Source organism: Zerene cesonia, chromosome 29 (genome assembly GCF_012273895.1).
Source record: "Zerene cesonia ecotype Mississippi chromosome 29, Zerene_cesonia_1.1, whole genome shotgun sequence".
Taxonomy (NCBI): domain Eukaryota; kingdom Metazoa; phylum Arthropoda; class Insecta; order Lepidoptera; family Pieridae; genus Zerene; species Zerene cesonia.
In genome coordinates this window covers 4,177,997-4,194,945 of record NC_052130.1, presented here as the reverse complement: position 1 = coordinate 4,194,945, position 16,949 = coordinate 4,177,997, and the positions used below count along the sequence as shown (strand labels likewise).

General features: G+C 32.5%; 2 protein-coding genes across 6 annotated transcripts in view; one reads left to right on the top strand and one right to left on the bottom strand.

Annotated features, from left to right (window-relative positions):
* Positions 1-5,381, bottom strand: part of LOC119837901 (rho-related BTB domain-containing protein 1) — a 25,633-nt gene extending 20,252 nt beyond the window's left edge. For 3 of the 5 annotated variants that reach the window (XM_038363687.1, XM_038363688.1, XM_038363689.1), the window contains exons 1-2: positions 3,085-3,264; positions 1,014-1,117 (exon numbers count right to left, since the gene is read on the bottom strand). In XM_038363687.1, coding sequence (XP_038219615.1) covers positions 1,014-1,117; positions 3,085-3,264 — 284 coding nt within the window. Of the gene's footprint in view, positions 1-1,013; positions 1,118-3,084; positions 3,268-3,485; positions 3,550-5,166 lie in introns of those variants that run through there. The other 2 variants (XM_038363685.1, XM_038363686.1) reach the window with 2 other exon arrangements.
* Positions 5,382-6,102: 721 nt separating this feature from the next.
* Positions 6,103-16,949, top strand: part of LOC119838028 — a 17,132-nt gene continuing 6,285 nt past the window's right edge. Inside the window, exons 1-16 of the mRNA XM_038363841.1 lie at positions 6,103-6,518; positions 7,318-7,468; positions 8,866-9,025; positions 9,320-9,580; positions 10,077-10,290; positions 11,084-11,237; positions 11,513-11,681; positions 11,917-12,084; positions 12,462-12,605; positions 13,235-13,334; positions 13,540-13,644; positions 14,267-14,389; positions 14,667-14,722; positions 15,239-15,915; positions 16,147-16,294; positions 16,529-16,675. Coding sequence (XP_038219769.1) covers positions 6,103-6,518; positions 7,318-7,468; positions 8,866-9,025; positions 9,320-9,580; positions 10,077-10,290; positions 11,084-11,237; positions 11,513-11,681; positions 11,917-12,084; positions 12,462-12,605; positions 13,235-13,334; positions 13,540-13,644; positions 14,267-14,389; positions 14,667-14,722; positions 15,239-15,915; positions 16,147-16,294; positions 16,529-16,675 — 3,193 coding nt within the window. The remainder of the gene's footprint in view (positions 6,519-7,317; positions 7,469-8,865; positions 9,026-9,319; positions 9,581-10,076; positions 10,291-11,083; positions 11,238-11,512; positions 11,682-11,916; positions 12,085-12,461; positions 12,606-13,234; positions 13,335-13,539; positions 13,645-14,266; positions 14,390-14,666; positions 14,723-15,238; positions 15,916-16,146; positions 16,295-16,528; positions 16,676-16,949) is intronic.

Here is a 16,949-nt window from a genome sequence, read left to right as displayed (position 1 = left end):
AGGTTACCTACATGTACTACGTAGCTACATATAATTAGGCCAACCTAGGTTCACTAATACTTGTCTTTAATGACTCACATGCATTCAGAGCGTCATTAAGCTCAGTTTGTTTATAGCCATTACTGCCGATATTCAAGCGGATTAAAGCAATATGTGTACAATTTTATAATGTGAGGTAACATTGTAGGGCTTGTCGAAGGTTGTCAACGTATGTTCATCATTTATAGCTCAATTGTTTTATGGTATCAAACTGTGTGTTATTAGTTTAAGTGTATAGGTTTAATACATTTTTTATTGCACTTAATTCTGTTCGAAATGTATAATTATACTTAGAGCTTAGAAATAACTGTAATATCGATCTTCCGTGTCCTTGCTTGTTTTTAATAAATCTAATGATCCGTTTACAAATTTATAGATTGATAAAAGACTTTATCAGAGTTTCCAAGTCATTTTGCTAAATTACATAAAACATTGAAAAAACTAATTTCTACAAACACACTTTTACTTGCTTGACCTGTTTGTTTGTGTGTAATCGACTCCCTCAGACTCGATTTTGACCCACATTAAACGGATATATTTATATGAAACTTTGTACATATATTAAGGTAAGTCATCTGTCATTTATGTATTAAATAAATATTACTATTATATATTAATATTCTATTTTTTTTTATTTCATGCCAGTTCTGGAGCGAGAGCGAGTTCAGATTTCGCTCTAGGCGCCAGATCATAGACGTCGGCATTATTTTTCCCTCCCTAAATTCGAAAATGGAACCAAATGACAACAATTTTCTATCATACCGAAAAAGAATCGCGTCAATCGGTTGAAAACCCACAGAGTAATTGAGTAACAAAACTTCTTTTCTTTTTGGACCAAAGAGAATTAAAAAAAAAACAATTTTTTAGTTATTTATATAGTGCAGTAAAACACACTTGAAATTATTAAAACATAGTTTCTTTTAACATTACAAGGTGTAACTAAACAATTTTCGAACATATAAATGTTACCATACCTTCCATAGGCGAATCTTCTGTCTTTCTCGTGATCACCGAAGGTGTCCCACAGCCTCAGCGATACATTCACACCATCTACCACTTCCCATGATCTTTCTAACACCTTGAACGTAAAAGACGACGTTATTCTCCTACTTCCTAACTACTAATATTATAAATGCGAAACTTTGTAAGGATGTGTGTGCGTTTGTGCTTTTTCACGCAAAAACTAATGAACCGATTGCAATGAAATTTGGTACGTAGACAGCTGGACAACTGGAATAACATATAGGCAACTTTTTATCCTGATATTCCTACGGGATACGGACTTACGTGGGTGAAACCGTAGGGCGAAGGTAGTATATATATAAAAGAACAACTTTCTATTGATTTTCATAAGATATCTGCATTAGATATAATATTAAATATCTACGGTACGTATTACGTAGATACAATAAAATTATTATTATATATTAAGCATTATTATTTCCAGTACGGAAAATTTACAGGTCGTCTAGCGCCATCACTTTCCCATAATGGAATTAGTACTGCTTTAAGACGTCACAATAGCCCCCAGGGCTTTTATTATAATGCTTTTGATATTATGCGTTATTTTAGGAACTCTTAAAATATGACATAAATTCATTAAAAATGATACCTGGATTACGGCGATACATACGATACATATATACAATTAATATGCCAAAATATCACCAATTATATGAAAATTTTGCCTTGCTATAGAAAGAAGTCTAAGAAATATGATTGAGTACTTTATAATATAAACCGCCTCCTTGGTACAGTGGTTAACGCGTGTGCGTAGAACCGAGGGGTCCTGGGTTCAATTCCCGGTGGGGAAACAAAAAAAATGTCTCGGTCTGGCAGCACACAGAAGGCTGATCACCTACTTGTCCGTAAAAAAAAATCGATCAGTGAAACAGATGTACATCATCTGCCCCAGGCCCCACTAGGGGACACGGGACTTCACTTTAGAAGGAAGTCACTGAAATATGATTTCATACCCCAGGCTTACATTGGCAGAGCCATTTGCGTGATAAATAATAACTTCTAAGAATCGATTACATACTTTTACGTTCATGTTTCGATAAAAAGTTAATTATATAGTTATGTGGGTATGACTTATATTATCGCTGAATAAATTATACCATACAGTAAACACTTAGGTTACACCTAAATTAAGTTAATGGCATGTCAAGCTAAGCACAGATTTCAAAAAGTTCAATGCTCTTTACTATATTATACTTTTGATGGATTGTGCAGATAAGATTTTTAACATATTTGTTAATAATTTAGTTAAGTTGAGAAGGTTTCATTATTTTCAAAGTTGAAGGTCAATTCGACACTAGGCGATCCTACTAAATAATACCTAAACATAACAATCTTTTATAAGAAAAATTTGGGACTTATTCCCTTTCACGTCCTAATTTTGTAATAACATAACTTAGAAAATGAGTAAATTTCATAAAACTTAACGATTGATTAATGTTCGCCCATCAAGTCTTGCAAAATCAGGATTCATGTCGAATAACCTATAGAATAATATAATTTGATAGAATGAGTTGGGTAGAAAGGTAATGCCTTAATTGAAAAGGAGAGAATTCACATTCAGAACACGGTGTTACACATTAATAAACACTAGCTGTGACCCGCGGTTGAAACCGCGTAAGTCCATATCCCGTAGGAATATCGGTATAAAAAGTGCCTATGTGTTATTTCAGTTGTCCAGCTATCTACGAAGCAAAATAGTATTATTATTCACCAATAGATGTCAGGAAAAAAAAAAACACGAATAAAACACGAATATGACATTATTTCAGTTGTCCAGCTATCTACGAGGCAAAATAGTATTATTATTCACCAATAGATGTCAGGAAAAAAAAAACACGAATAAAACACGAATATGACATTTTCTAAAAAAAATTCCTAGCTAGATCGATTTATCGCCCCCGAAACCCCCTGTATACTAAATTTCATGAAAATCGTTGGAGCCGATTCCGAGATTCCAATTATACATATATATATATATATATACAAGAATTGCTCGTTTAAAGGTATAAGATATGAACTCACATCCTTATAGATCCTATATTGATCAATCGCCCAAACAGTGGGCACATGAGTAGTCATCAGCTGCGACAGAGATACGTGCTTGTTGCAGGCCCGCGCGCATATTAAGCGCGTTTTCCCCACCGCCGTGTCGCCGACCACCACGCATTTCACCAACTCCTGATGAGGCTGCTCGTTGTCCATTGTCTGAAAGTTACATACTCTTAATGTGCCTGAATTCCCCAAACCAGGATATAAGGCAGATGAAATAAATTGCTCATAAAGTTTTCTTCTTCAATTAACATGAACAAAAGCAATGTTTAGTCCCATAATTATTTATTTTACAATAGATGCAGTGCAAGCGGTCTGCCCCAGCTTTGCTCATAGTACATGTATAACTTGTACAACCCTCAGCGATAACATACCTCTCAAATGATGAAGAAATATTTGAAATTGTAGACTACCAGTAGACCCTGAGATGAGTGAGGACTAAAGAATTATTATAAATAAAATCAAAATATCAAAAAAGTTTTAGTAACAATTTAGTAATTATTTAATATCTAATATTAATAAGTTAAGTAAAAAAATCATACAAGTTTAAATTTCTTTCAAGAAACATGATGAAAATTTATAATAACAATCCATCTTACCAGGTCTCACTAAAGTTGACAGATAATAATAAAATAAACTACTATTACTTGGTAAATATGTAACTTTCTTAAGTAAATTAATTATTTGTTGATCAAGAAGTATTTGAGATAAAGTGTTTTAAGTTCAGTTTACGCCAATAATATTAATTTGTCTTAAAGTTTTTGGTAAAAGGTTTTGTCTATTTAAGTATTTGCTTATAAATAATAAAATGTTTCCTGTGTAAAATGAATACCAGATACAAAAACATAAATATAACATTGTAACAGAACTAATTAGAAACTATTGCATTATGCCAAAAACTCGTATATTAGTACATTAGTAAAAAACAAAGTTGCTTTCTCTGTATATGTATGCTTAAATCTTTAAAACTACACAACAAATTTTGATGGGATTTTTTTTATTAGATAGAGTGATTCAAGAGGAAGGTCGCGGGCAAAAGCTAATTCATTATAAAAATGATTGATTTTCAGTAATCAGCACATGTTGTACCCACTAAGAGCAAAATTCCAGCTGCCATATTTTACTAAATTTCTGAATTAATGTAACAAATGAACTAACAAAAAAAAAAGCTTTCCTCTTTATAATATTAGAATATATTTTCTAAAAAATAAAAAGTTTAAACAGCTTGAAACGAGAAACTCTGATGAAAATAAAATTATAAATATATACCACAATAAGAAATACTGTTCTAGAAACATCTGATATTTGCTAAAATATTATATCAAAGTATTAATGAAGCTATATCATATGACTAGCTTTTACCCGCGGTTTCACCCACGACGTTGTTGATGTCTTATAGTGACACTGAAAGATTTTTTCAAATCGGACCGGTTATTCCTATGATTAGCGCGTTCTAACAAACAAACTGTTAAGTTTTGTGTTATTAGTAAAGACAGTTAACTGAAAATAAGCAAAATGTTGTTTTATATCTTTAATTTTATAATGAACGAATTAAGATCCTCTCCATTTTAAGTCTGATATAAACGGATCCGCGAAACATACCTCACGCTTTATAAAAGTTAATTAAACTTTAACATTACATTAATACATCACTTTCGTTTTCTATATTCCCTTAATAATATAATAATTTTATTAATTGACTGAGCCGATCATAACGAATTAAGAAAACATCGCACTTTTATTTTTATTATTGTCATATTTTCAAAACAACTTTAAACTGTCAAAAGCAGCTGATGATTTTGACGTCATGTAAAAGAACGCGTTCATTTCATATTATGTATTTCTATGTATTATATTTATCCTCATGGGTAATATAATCGTCTTCAAGAAGTCATTGTATTAAATAAAATACAAGTGTAAATACTATTAAAAATGTTTTACTTCGTTCTGTATTGCTGTTTTGTTTGAGAATTTTATACAATGTAATTATTTACAGAGACTTTAATTTAGATGTCGTGAACATTTTGTTAAAGTTATAGTAATGCAGACACTTACGTGATTTTTTCAATGAAATTCTAAATCACTCTTAACTACTAATGTAATTTAAAGATCATCTACACATTTTCACAATATTTCTCACTGATTTCAAAGAAGCGCCACAAATAGAGACAATACCGTTTAGCACATTTTAATAAAATAAGACTTCCAACAGAATATCGGCAATATAGCTCATAAGCTGTTTCGAAGTGAAGTTGATTTTGTAGCAATGCAGTGTTCTGCGCATGTTTTATGAATGAAACCTTGCGCAGAGCAGCAGGCAAAGGCCGGAGACGAGCGGCACTTTAATTCAGATATTGACAATTTAGCTAAGTCAATGAACTCCAAAATAATTTGTTGCGATCATGAAATAAATATTGCTTAAAATAAGAACTCTAATTAGAAAATATCTTCAACAAATTGATCTCGAAATAGACAACATCCTTATTACGCTAAGGGTGCGTTCAATGAATAATATTTTAGTGTCGCATTTTTTTACCTAGAGCGATCTTTAGGGTGATTCTAGATTATTGCTAGGTCTGTTAAATTTCTTATATAATAATATAAATATCGAAGGTAGCAATAAATATAAATGCATTCTAGTTCAATATTATATCTGATTTAAATGACTCGTATAAGTTACATGACCCAATAAATATAAGAATAATAATAGTAATAACAGCAAAATGTCATTAGAATTAAATAATTCTCTATGTATTATAATATGAACTTTTTTGTAACTCTGTCGATAACTTATTATGTGAAATCAGGCTGGAAAATGATGCAGAAAATAAATTTTATAAAGCGTCATTTCGCAAATCAAAGCCTTTGATGCGATTACTTATTACTTAGAACTTAATTTTATCTCTAAAGAGCAAAAATGAGTACATTTACCGAAGGAGATACATTGCGAAATATATTTTTAAGATTATATTGATATATAAAAGACAGAAAATGGCATATTTCGCATCGTTTTGGAAAGCAAGGATCATAGAAAAGCACCGCCGCGAATATGAAAACGAGAAAATAAATTCCATATTTCAATCAAATACAAAAGTCCCTAAAGATTCCGGACTTAAATGGCGAATATATGGCTACGATACAAAACGAAAAATGTCTGGCCAGTTTAAAAAAATGTTTCCAGACGGTTCGAAGATATCAAACATGTTGTTGTATTTGAGAACAGATCAAACGTTTCCTAATTTCCTATTGAAGAGTTTAATAGGTTTCCTTGCCGGGATCTTGCTCACATATCTTGGCTTCATGTTCTTTGTGTTCCAATTGTCAATATCGCTAGTACATGCTACCATAATGAGTTCTATTATTGGCGTCTTACTCACATTGGGACTGGCTTTCAGCTATAGAATTAGGTAAACATAGACTTTGTTTTTCATCGCGTCGCGTCGGTGCATTTGTTGTTTCTGTATCAATATGTACTCACACTTGTGAGCTCTTTAGAGGTCGTATATACAGAGATTTTCTTTTCCGCTTCCATTTTAATTTCTTAGTCTATGAAAGTAGAAGTAATAGTGCAAAGCATTCACAAATCTATTCACACTCATACCTATACTTGCTAGAATAATCTTCCTATAGTTAAAGTAGAGTAACAACTGCGAATTTTAGAGCCCCATTCATTAATGATTTAAAGCAAATCTGCATTTCTAATTAATTGTCAGTACCAATAATTTATTCGAATAATATTTCGAATTTTTTAAACGATCAATATCTGTTTGTTACGGGCCTAAGTTATGGGTAGGTATTAAAAGTAAAGTATTAAATCAATATTTATAGATATCTACGCAATAGCGGTGTGTACGTTTTGAAATACATTTATTTACTTTACCTTTCACACACATAGATGTCATTAAAATATAGAACATTCTAGTAAGAAATACAATGAATTGTGTACTTCTTTTACGTGCAACTCTTAAACAGTGTTGTGCTGAAAAAGACTGGGGTTCGATTGCCGGTGGAGAATCAATTTAAAAAGAAAAGAAAATTGCATAAGTATAATGAAAGTGTCAGTATATCTTTCAAGAGAAAACATTTCAGGGCAGCCTCTAAAGCGATTTTTTTTTAATCAAAAATTAACAAACGCAATTGAACAAGATTAAGCCGTAGATATTGAAGATAATAAACACATAAAGAAAAAATTACATTCTCTTTCAGGTGTTTAGTATTTCTTTTAATTCCTCAATTCTTCTCGCGTATCGGAAGGTACACCCTCACATGCTACGCTTTGATACTTATCCTGACAGGACCAGCCACTAATACACTGAGGAATTCAGAAGTATTAACCGAATCTATGGCTTGCAGTCAGGTATGTTCGACTTTGCTAATTGCGACACATTTCTGTCGCATTAAACATGTTTTAATTTTCAATATCTTAAAACAAAGAGGGCGCCATTGCACTAATGATCCAATATTGGATCGATTGTTGACTATACATGTGTGCGTACGGCGTACATTGAAGATAAAATTGCGTGTCAGTGCATTAAGTTGCCCTTTATTTAACACACACTACAGTTAATAACGCAAGTTCTTTTTAAAATCTTTTTCCAGAAATGTAAGCGTAAACTGTAAATATAAAACATAACAATTATATTATAAAGTAAAATGTTTTAGTAGTTAGGTAGGTATTCTGAAAATTAAAATCCATGCGGATACAAAGCCGGAATGTAGGTAAGTAGCTATGCGGGTTTTTATACAATGACATTTTGTTAATCACGTAATGTAACCCACAATGGATTTGGTGTTTCATTATACTTAGCTTACCTACCCTGTAATTATTATTTGGTAATGGAATTAATATATTTTTTTCTAGAAAGCACGATAAAATAATCAGTACCTTTGATACTAATGTGGGTACTGGTAATCTCTGAGTATGAATTACTCTTAATTTAGGAGAGTTTTATAATAATACTAGCTGCGCCCCGCGGTTTCGCCCGCCTAAGTCCGTATCCCGTAAGAATATCGGGATAAAAATGTATGTTATTTTAGTTGTCCAGCTGTCTACGTACCAAATTTCACTACAATCGGTTCAGTAGTTTTTGCTTGAAATAGCAATAAACACACACACATCCTTACAAATTTTCGCATTTATAATATTAGTAGGATAGGATTATAGGAGGATTTTCTCTACAACTATATATAACAAGGTTATAAATATAAATTAATTTATTCTGTTATTCGTTCACAAGACAATTACGCGTTCGTCACTGTATTTTATGACCCAGAGCAAGTGTAATTTTCTGAAACGAATTGCATTAGAATAAACATAGCGAATAAATTAATTTCGTATTCAAATGTAAGATTATTAAAATATCTTTGACGTGTTTTTACCTATTTTAAGACTCCTAAAGATTTATTGTAATTATTTGAGTAAAGAAGCACCAAAAAATTCAAAGAAAAACCCGATATTTCGTCACGCTGAAAAATAACTCGAACTCGAAGAAGAATTTACTTGGTGGTTGGTTTTTTTCGTTGGAATTTGTCGGTGGTTCGTTACTCAAAGACTTAAAATAAATCGTATGGAGTAGTTACCTATTATATTTTATATTGCATCTACAAAATACCGGTTCGGAGTGCAATTTCTGCATGGAAGAACCACTAATAAACTCTGTATTATTGGCTCACAAATTGCTTAGGTATTATTTTGTATTCATAACTGGTGCAACTACTATATATATATACGTGATTATTGATCCAATATCACAGGAGCAAATAAAAAGCAACGTGCGACAGCTAACTGATTCCGCGAAAAGTCCATTTAACGCGATCAAGGACAGCGTTCACGTAATGTTGGGTAAAATCAACCAGGTCAACGCTAGATTGGACGGCGTTGTGAAGAAAATTCAAGGATTGGTGATTAGCATCGGTGGGTTGAAGACTGCGTGAATAAGATTTTAATTCACATTGGGTTTTTGTAAATTAATCACGGGTTCATTTTTTTATTGTAAGCTGGAGATTTTGAATATGGGTAGCTTATTATATATATTCAAAATCTCCAGCTTCGAAATCGATTACGATACTTATTATGAAGTTTATCTCTATTTCTATTTAATATATTTTGTTGATATATTTTTTACTGTATCGTCTTTTAACTTTAACGTATTTGAAGGTAATATTATGCGAATGGTAATGGTTGTTTTTTAAATATTAATAATTACAGCTGACATCATCCAATCATCATACAACTGGTTAAATAAAACAGTCAATACTTGCAATCGAAAACTAGGAACGCCGTATCAACATTGTATGCATGTCTTAGCTAAAGGTATACCGAATTGCATATCTACACTGGGACCAAAGCTGTCTTGGTTATGTAATGTGACCACAGTGGAATCGGCATGCGAAATTGTTAGGACATATAGAGAATTGTGTATGTTGGATGAATTCGCTAAAGGATCATTTGCTGCTACAATAAAAAGAAGTGAGTTAAAAAATTTTATTTATTTATGTGTACTTAGTAAAATTACCTCGTTACTCGTTATTAATGGTATTCCATCAAATGAGAATTTTAGATTTAATTATATCCAATTTTATGAAATCGGTCCAGCAATTTTTTGGCGCGTTCAAACAAACTAACAAACACTCTTCAGCTTCATATTATTAGTTTACATATACAATAACTAATACTGCTATGCATAGATTTTCGACAAAATGAATTAAGTGTAGTAAAAAGGAAAACCTCCTTGAAACAACACTGGAAAGTGAAAGATCTAGAAATACAACTAAAGTGATAGTTGTTATGTCAAATGATGTTCATATATCATTCGACGTTGTAAGTATACGCGACTTTCATAAGTACGCGTCAATAAATGTTATATTATAGTCTATCCGGGAAATTATGAGGTACCTAGCTGACTTTTACTCCTGTTCCATCGACCATAATTCATCCACAAACACAAAGGACACTCTTATTTTAGAATTACGAGAGTTTACCAATCGGGTGAAGAAAATGTTCCATGCCAGCATGCAAGTGCATCACCGGTTCACAGTTAGCGGCAACGCGAGTCAGTCCGCCAGTCAGGTAGCGGCCGGTATCATCACCGAGATTCGGAACCGAGCTGATCCGCTGCTGACTTGGCTGTCTTGGAGTTCTTGTGCGACTAGCTTGTTCTTGCTGCTTATTATTTTTAGGTAGGTTTATCACTTAATATAATCATGGTTTCTCCTTATAATATGGATCATAATGGGATCTAGTCGTATTTCTATATCTAACTAGCAAACCCGGCGAACTCCGTTTCGCCACCAGATGGCTGTATGTGAAAAATGATTTTCACACTTTTCTGTTGAAATTTTTCCTGAATGTTCTTTGCTATAAACCTCACGGAGCTCGAGACCTTTCCAACGAATGCAAAACCATGGAAATCGGTTCGTGCGTTCTGGAGTTATAGCGTCAGGAAGGAAAACCCGACTTATTTTTATATAGTATCTAATCTAATTATACATCTAATATTGTATTGAGAAAAATTTACCTAACCAATTTTTTCTTTAAGAAACTCAGTCATGACAGTTTCCTTATTTATAGTGTTACAGGTACTACAGGTAGGTTCAAACAAAACAATTTAACATCACTACTTGTATATTACAAATAAAGTTTCTTGATCGACTTTTAGATACCGCGAAGTATTTCCTTTTCATTGTGGGCACATTTAGTTCGTCCCACGAACGTTGGTACTACCGTCGTTATGAATTAATTGTTTAAGATATTATTTTTATATAAATACATAATTTTTGTGATTGCATTTTGTGATTGCATTGAATAGTGAAATAATTTTATTATATTTTCTTAGCTTCATAGAATTGAAACGAGGGTTTTTTTTTAAGAATAGAAACAAATTGGTCACGAGGCGGGAATAAACCCGGGTCTTTTCCAAATCGTAGCAAGAAAAAGTCTCAATATTTAATTAATTAACTGCGTTTGTGCTAGGGCCAAATATTACCAGCACATGTACGAAACTAGATCCAGATTTGATAATTGCTACGTAACAAAGGAGCTGTATGAGCTGGATTGGAAAAGGTTCCAAGAAGGAAGGGACACTATTCTACCCTTAAACAGGAGAGAGAAAGCGAAGTATATTCCTGTGAGAATAAACTTTATTTGTATAAAAGAAAATATTCAATGAAATCCTCTGTTATTATAGTGACATTAAGGTAATACAAAACTGAATTTCATTAAGAATTCATCGAGAACAAAATCAACAGCTGACAAGGATTGTTTACAACAATTACGTAGAAAACCTTAACGAATCGTTTGAAAAGCACTTTTAGAATACTGAAAACCGTAATTAATTTCAAATTATAAAAAATGTATAAGCATATAAATTAAAGCTATAAATATAATAAAACCTTTTTTTAGACAACGTCATTTCGTTTAGTGGCTACGGAAAAAGTTTTTCTATCGCGTTCAGCTGTGGTCATGGCCATCACAACGTTCAAGTTGATGATACACATGGTGGCAGACTATAGTTTATACTGGGTGCTGATGACGATACGTTATCACGGACGGTTCCAGACTTTGATTCCGCGTAAGTATCATATTTGCCTCCGTGCTATTCAAGGAAAAAGCTGAATGATAATTATGACAAAATCGAAATGGCTGAAGCTGTGTATCAGAAATTTATAAATTGCTAAATAAACACGTGACAGACATCGTATCATCCCATTAAATTGCCTTAAATTTTCTGATGGCTAGCTAGCTACGACAAAATGTTTTAGACCAAGAAACAGAAAATCCCATCACATTACTCATATTGTTTATAGCGGGTCCTCCCGATGGTGGCGTCAAAGTTACGGGCACAGGATTCGGAGCAGACTTGTTAAGATCTATTTTTCATATACTGACGGTACCATTGCATGTGCCAGCGTCCTCTCCCATATCGTGCTTACCGAATCCACATCCACCTGATTTTCAACGGTATACTCAGATTGGTAAGGTTTGAAATTCTTTACACTTTACTGTCATCAAAAGATTCCCATCTACGATTTTTTAGCTTTAAACGTTTGAGATATAGTGTGGGTCATAAGTTAAACATTGATAAGTCTGAAAGTTTGATTACAGATAGGAAATTAATAAAACACTTTGTTTGCGTAATTCATTTTTACATACATAGAAACTTTCGAGTGCTCTTCGGCATCTTTGTCGACCGGAAGATAGACGGGACTTTTCTTAACTTTCCTTTTTAATTCAAGCAGTGTCTCTAGCTCAGGTTCTTAGGTATACGAGTACGTTACTCCAGATCCCTTTAGATTGAAAAGGATCGCCATAATTAAGAATTTATTGATTACCATGTCGTAATACTTTTCAGGTATACTTATAATACTGTTATGGTTATTTGCGTTATTCGAACCGTATGGCCTGCGACTGCGCCACGTGATCATGGGACACTATCGTCCAGAGCGCGCGAAGGCTCGTGCTACTTGGCTATATAACCATATCTTGAGAACTAGAGGTATGATGTTTAATACTATAGAAGTTGTCCTACAATGTCATTAATGACAAAATATGTTTGCCTTTTGTCGTTTTTTAACGTCGTATCGTGGTATTTTGCTACGATTTTTATGTCTGAATATAATTTGATGGGTAGAGAATTATATGAACTACTTTTTACCGCTATAAATCAACTCATTCCTGTCAGAAGGTCCAATTATTATGTGTATTTGAATCTCTTAAAATTTTAAAGAATTTTAAAGATGGTAGTTACTATTAAGATAATTTAATTGACACGAGTGAAGCCGCGGCTAACTGCTAGTGCTCTATAATATTAAAATACTCTACTTTCAGTGTGCTCGGGTAGAATTAATTTGTTTCAGTGAATGATTTTTGGTCGTTTAATGATCAGTACTATCATATACGACGATTTGCCTGATCAGGAATCAAACTCGGATTTTGGGTTGTTTAGAGTTTTGGTTTAGACTATTTGATAGTGATAAAATGAAGGAAAAACATAACAAAACACCTCATTCTCTGCAGGTCTAACTTCACATTTATCTATAATTCCATTTAACATTAGGAGGACTATTCTTTTACGAAATATTCATATAGATCCTAATATACTTCTTATATAATAACACTCTACAGGCAGTTTTATGAAGTTAGCGAGAAGGAAACTTCATCGCGAATATAAATACAGCGGCGAGGAAAATCTCACATTTCGACACTGGGTGGATTCTCATATACCGTCAGTATTTTGTTATGTACTTCTTTAGAAATACATAAAAGTAAAATATATGAATTTATTTACTTGAACGCTTTAATTTGAACAGTAAGATAAAAGGAAAAACTGTTCACTAATATATATTCGGTAATATCATGCTCACTGAGTATAACAGAGATTTTTTTCTTATGTATGTATATTGAGTACAATTGAACTGCATTTTATTCAGGTGTAACTTTTTGCGTCGTTTATTGGGAACATTGCCTAAGGAACCGCATTGCCTTCTTTGTGATACTATTGATCTATTAAAAGATCCTGACACGAGATTAATCAGGTGAGGCTATGAATTAATAATTAAACTAGTCTTATCATTCTTTTCCTTCTGTTTATTGTATGCAAAAATTCTAGTGCGATCTTATGCCACTTCGATTTATATCAACATTCTCAAATCAGGATCCCAAGGGAGCAAATGGGATAAAAATAAACAGTATCCTATCTCCCAAGTCAGTTCATACCCTGCCTGTATACCAAATTTCATCAATATCCGTTCAGTAGTTTTAGCATGATTGATGCACAAACAAACTCTCGCATATATAATACTAGCTGAGCTCCGCGGTTTCACCCGCGTAAGTCCGTATACCGTAGGAATATCGGGATAAAAAGTCGCCTGTATGTTATTCAGCTATCTACGTACCAAATTTCATTGCAATCGGTTCAGTAGTTTTTGCGTGAAAGAGCAACAAACACACACACACACACATCCTTACATCTTTCGCGTTTATAATATTAAGTAGGATAGTAGGATTAGTGTGATAATGTGATCAAGGGCTGGCTTCACAGGGTCCTTGTATTCTATTATCTTTTTCTTAAACACTGTATGAAAATTTCTATCAAAGAATGAAAAAACGAGGGTTTTATCAGCAAGCTGTAAAACCAGCCTTAATTTTGATTTCTAGATGTGAAACATCATCTTGTCCAGGAATATTCTGTAGGTGTTGTTTCACTGATATCGGTGAAATGTGTACTATTTGCATGTCTCCAGCAGATTACGGAGACCTAAGTGACATCAGTTTGGAAAAGTAAATTTTGTTATGTGTAGTCTGTAGATAAATACTTTTTTCTTAGTATTATTATGTGATCAAGGAGGTTTTAATGACATAATAAAAAGTAGTTAAAATTGTATGTGATGGTTAGTATATTCTCTAATAAATTTTTAAATTAATATAACCAGTATTAAGGGATATTAGTTTGATCAGTAAGTAGGTACATGAATTATAAATTAATGCTATATGGATGCATGTAATGAGAGTATTTTTCTTCCGGTTATACAGGATAAACATTGATATAATTTTCCAGAGGATCCACCGACGATGACAGCGATTATGATATCAATGAGTACAAGGCAGATTCAAGTAAAGATTACTTCAAACTTAGCCTCGTTAAATCAAAGATAAATTACAGAAAAGAAAAACATTACTCATGTTATTCGAAATCTAACGGAGACGAATATTCAGAAATGACATCCCTTTTAAAATATTTTGACGATAATTTGCAACTTTACGAATATGAAGATTCAAAAGTGCTTGAAAATTGTGCTCTATATGAAGCTAAAACTCATCATATACGACATAAGATAAGCAAAACAAAACATGAAAGAAATGACATAAAGTATAAATCGTTGAGATTTTTAATAAGATATTTAAAGAAGACATCACGATATAAGTTTAAGATACCAAAATTCAAATCGAAAGCTTTAAAGAGAAAACGAATTCATAATTGTGGAAAAATGAAAATGTTACAATTTTACAAAATTATTTCAAAATGCCTATTCAGATCAGGGAATGTTAGACGCTGCATGTTTCCAAAAAACTGTTTTTGTTGTTATCACATTATATCAAAGAAATTAAAAGCGAATATTAATTTTAAAGTAATTATGTTTGAAAAAAAACGTGCTCGTAAAAACCATACGGAGTATATGTGTAAGAGAAATAGGCACCGAAAATTAAATTCTGCTACAAAAATGGTGAACCCTTATAAATTGACAATTAATTCTACTGATGCAACTATTTGCTATACGAGATCAGATAATGAACTAAGTGCCACAGAAGAAAACGGAATAAACGATATTTATAACAAAACACCTTCTGATAAAAAACATAATCCTAATAAGGGTAAATTAAAAAATACACCAACTGAAGGTATGCCCAAAGCTGACTCAAAAAAACGTAATCGTGCTAAAACAGCTTTTATCGCCTTTTCAACTTGTTTTTGTCTTAAAAATAAAATGACGTCAAGTGAAAGAAAGTTGAATGATATGAAAAAACTCGATCGTTCCTTTCAGAAACAGAAAAATGATTTTAAACGAAGAAAAAAGAAAGAAAAAATTGTGATGAAGTCAGATGAAACTCTTAAAATAAAAGCAGACAATGAAAACGCTAGGAATTATAGGATAACCGCTTATTTACAAGATCAATGTTGGAATAAAGGAAGCTGTAGAAATAAGGAATCATTGGAATTGTTGACAAAGGAATGTGCTCTAGATGACTTGGCAAATCTGAGGATTGCAGCGGCGAGGAATAAAGCCAAAGAAGCAGAAATACTGAAGGTATAATTGTAACTCACATACCATGGAATTTGGATTGCTTATTCTTACAAACTTTTACAATTTCGTATATCTGGGATCATTTAAATAGTGGGGAAATGAATTACATAAAATATTATTTCCAGCCCTCGAGACGTTAAATGGGCAAATGGGCATCTCTATTTAAATCATTATTAAGTAATAAACCAACATAAAAAAAAAATATTTTAAGGCACCTATCCTTTGTACCTACAGGTCCTCGCAAAAAAAGATTCTCATAACAATATAAAGAAATGTAATTGTCCCCAAAATTCCTGTATATGTTTACCCAATCAAGGGACGTGTCACAACAAGTGTAATAAACCAGTGAAAATACAAAGGAGTTTCTTCAAATGCCAAAAAGGTTTATTTTGCTTATGTAAACTGTTATTATAAACCTGAACAGTTTGTTTGATTGAACGCGCTTATCTTAGGAACTATTAGTCCGATTTCAAAAATTTCAGTTTCAGGTAGTCCATTTATCAACGAAGGCTTAAGGCTATAAAACGGTAAAACTGCGGGGTATAGCTAGTATATTATAAATTCCATATAATTCCACCCCCATTGATTGCAAGTAATGACATGAACTGCGTTTTAGATAATATATTTCATCAAAAGTGTAAACCAAAGGATGTTTGCTGCAAATATGTTCGTCATGCAACAGATAATGACCAAGCTGCATCGACAACCTTCCCAGAAGTACAGAGCAATTTGATTCAAGTGCACGATTTTGATGCTGGAAAATGTAAGCAATGTAGTTGTAAATATGCTATAATATATATAAAGAGTAGCTATTGTTTGCAGCTCTGCCCGCGTGGTTAAATAAGTTCATGCCACAAACTTTCCTCCCCTGTTTTATCCTCTTGGTAGGATCTATTTTTTTTTAGTTTTATAGCATTGAAATGCTTTATAAATGAGACATATTTACAAAAATAAAAATAAAAATAAAATAAAAATTTCTTTATTTGCCTTCACAATTATAAAACTACTGAGTAGTATTAACATTGTGAAAGACTAGT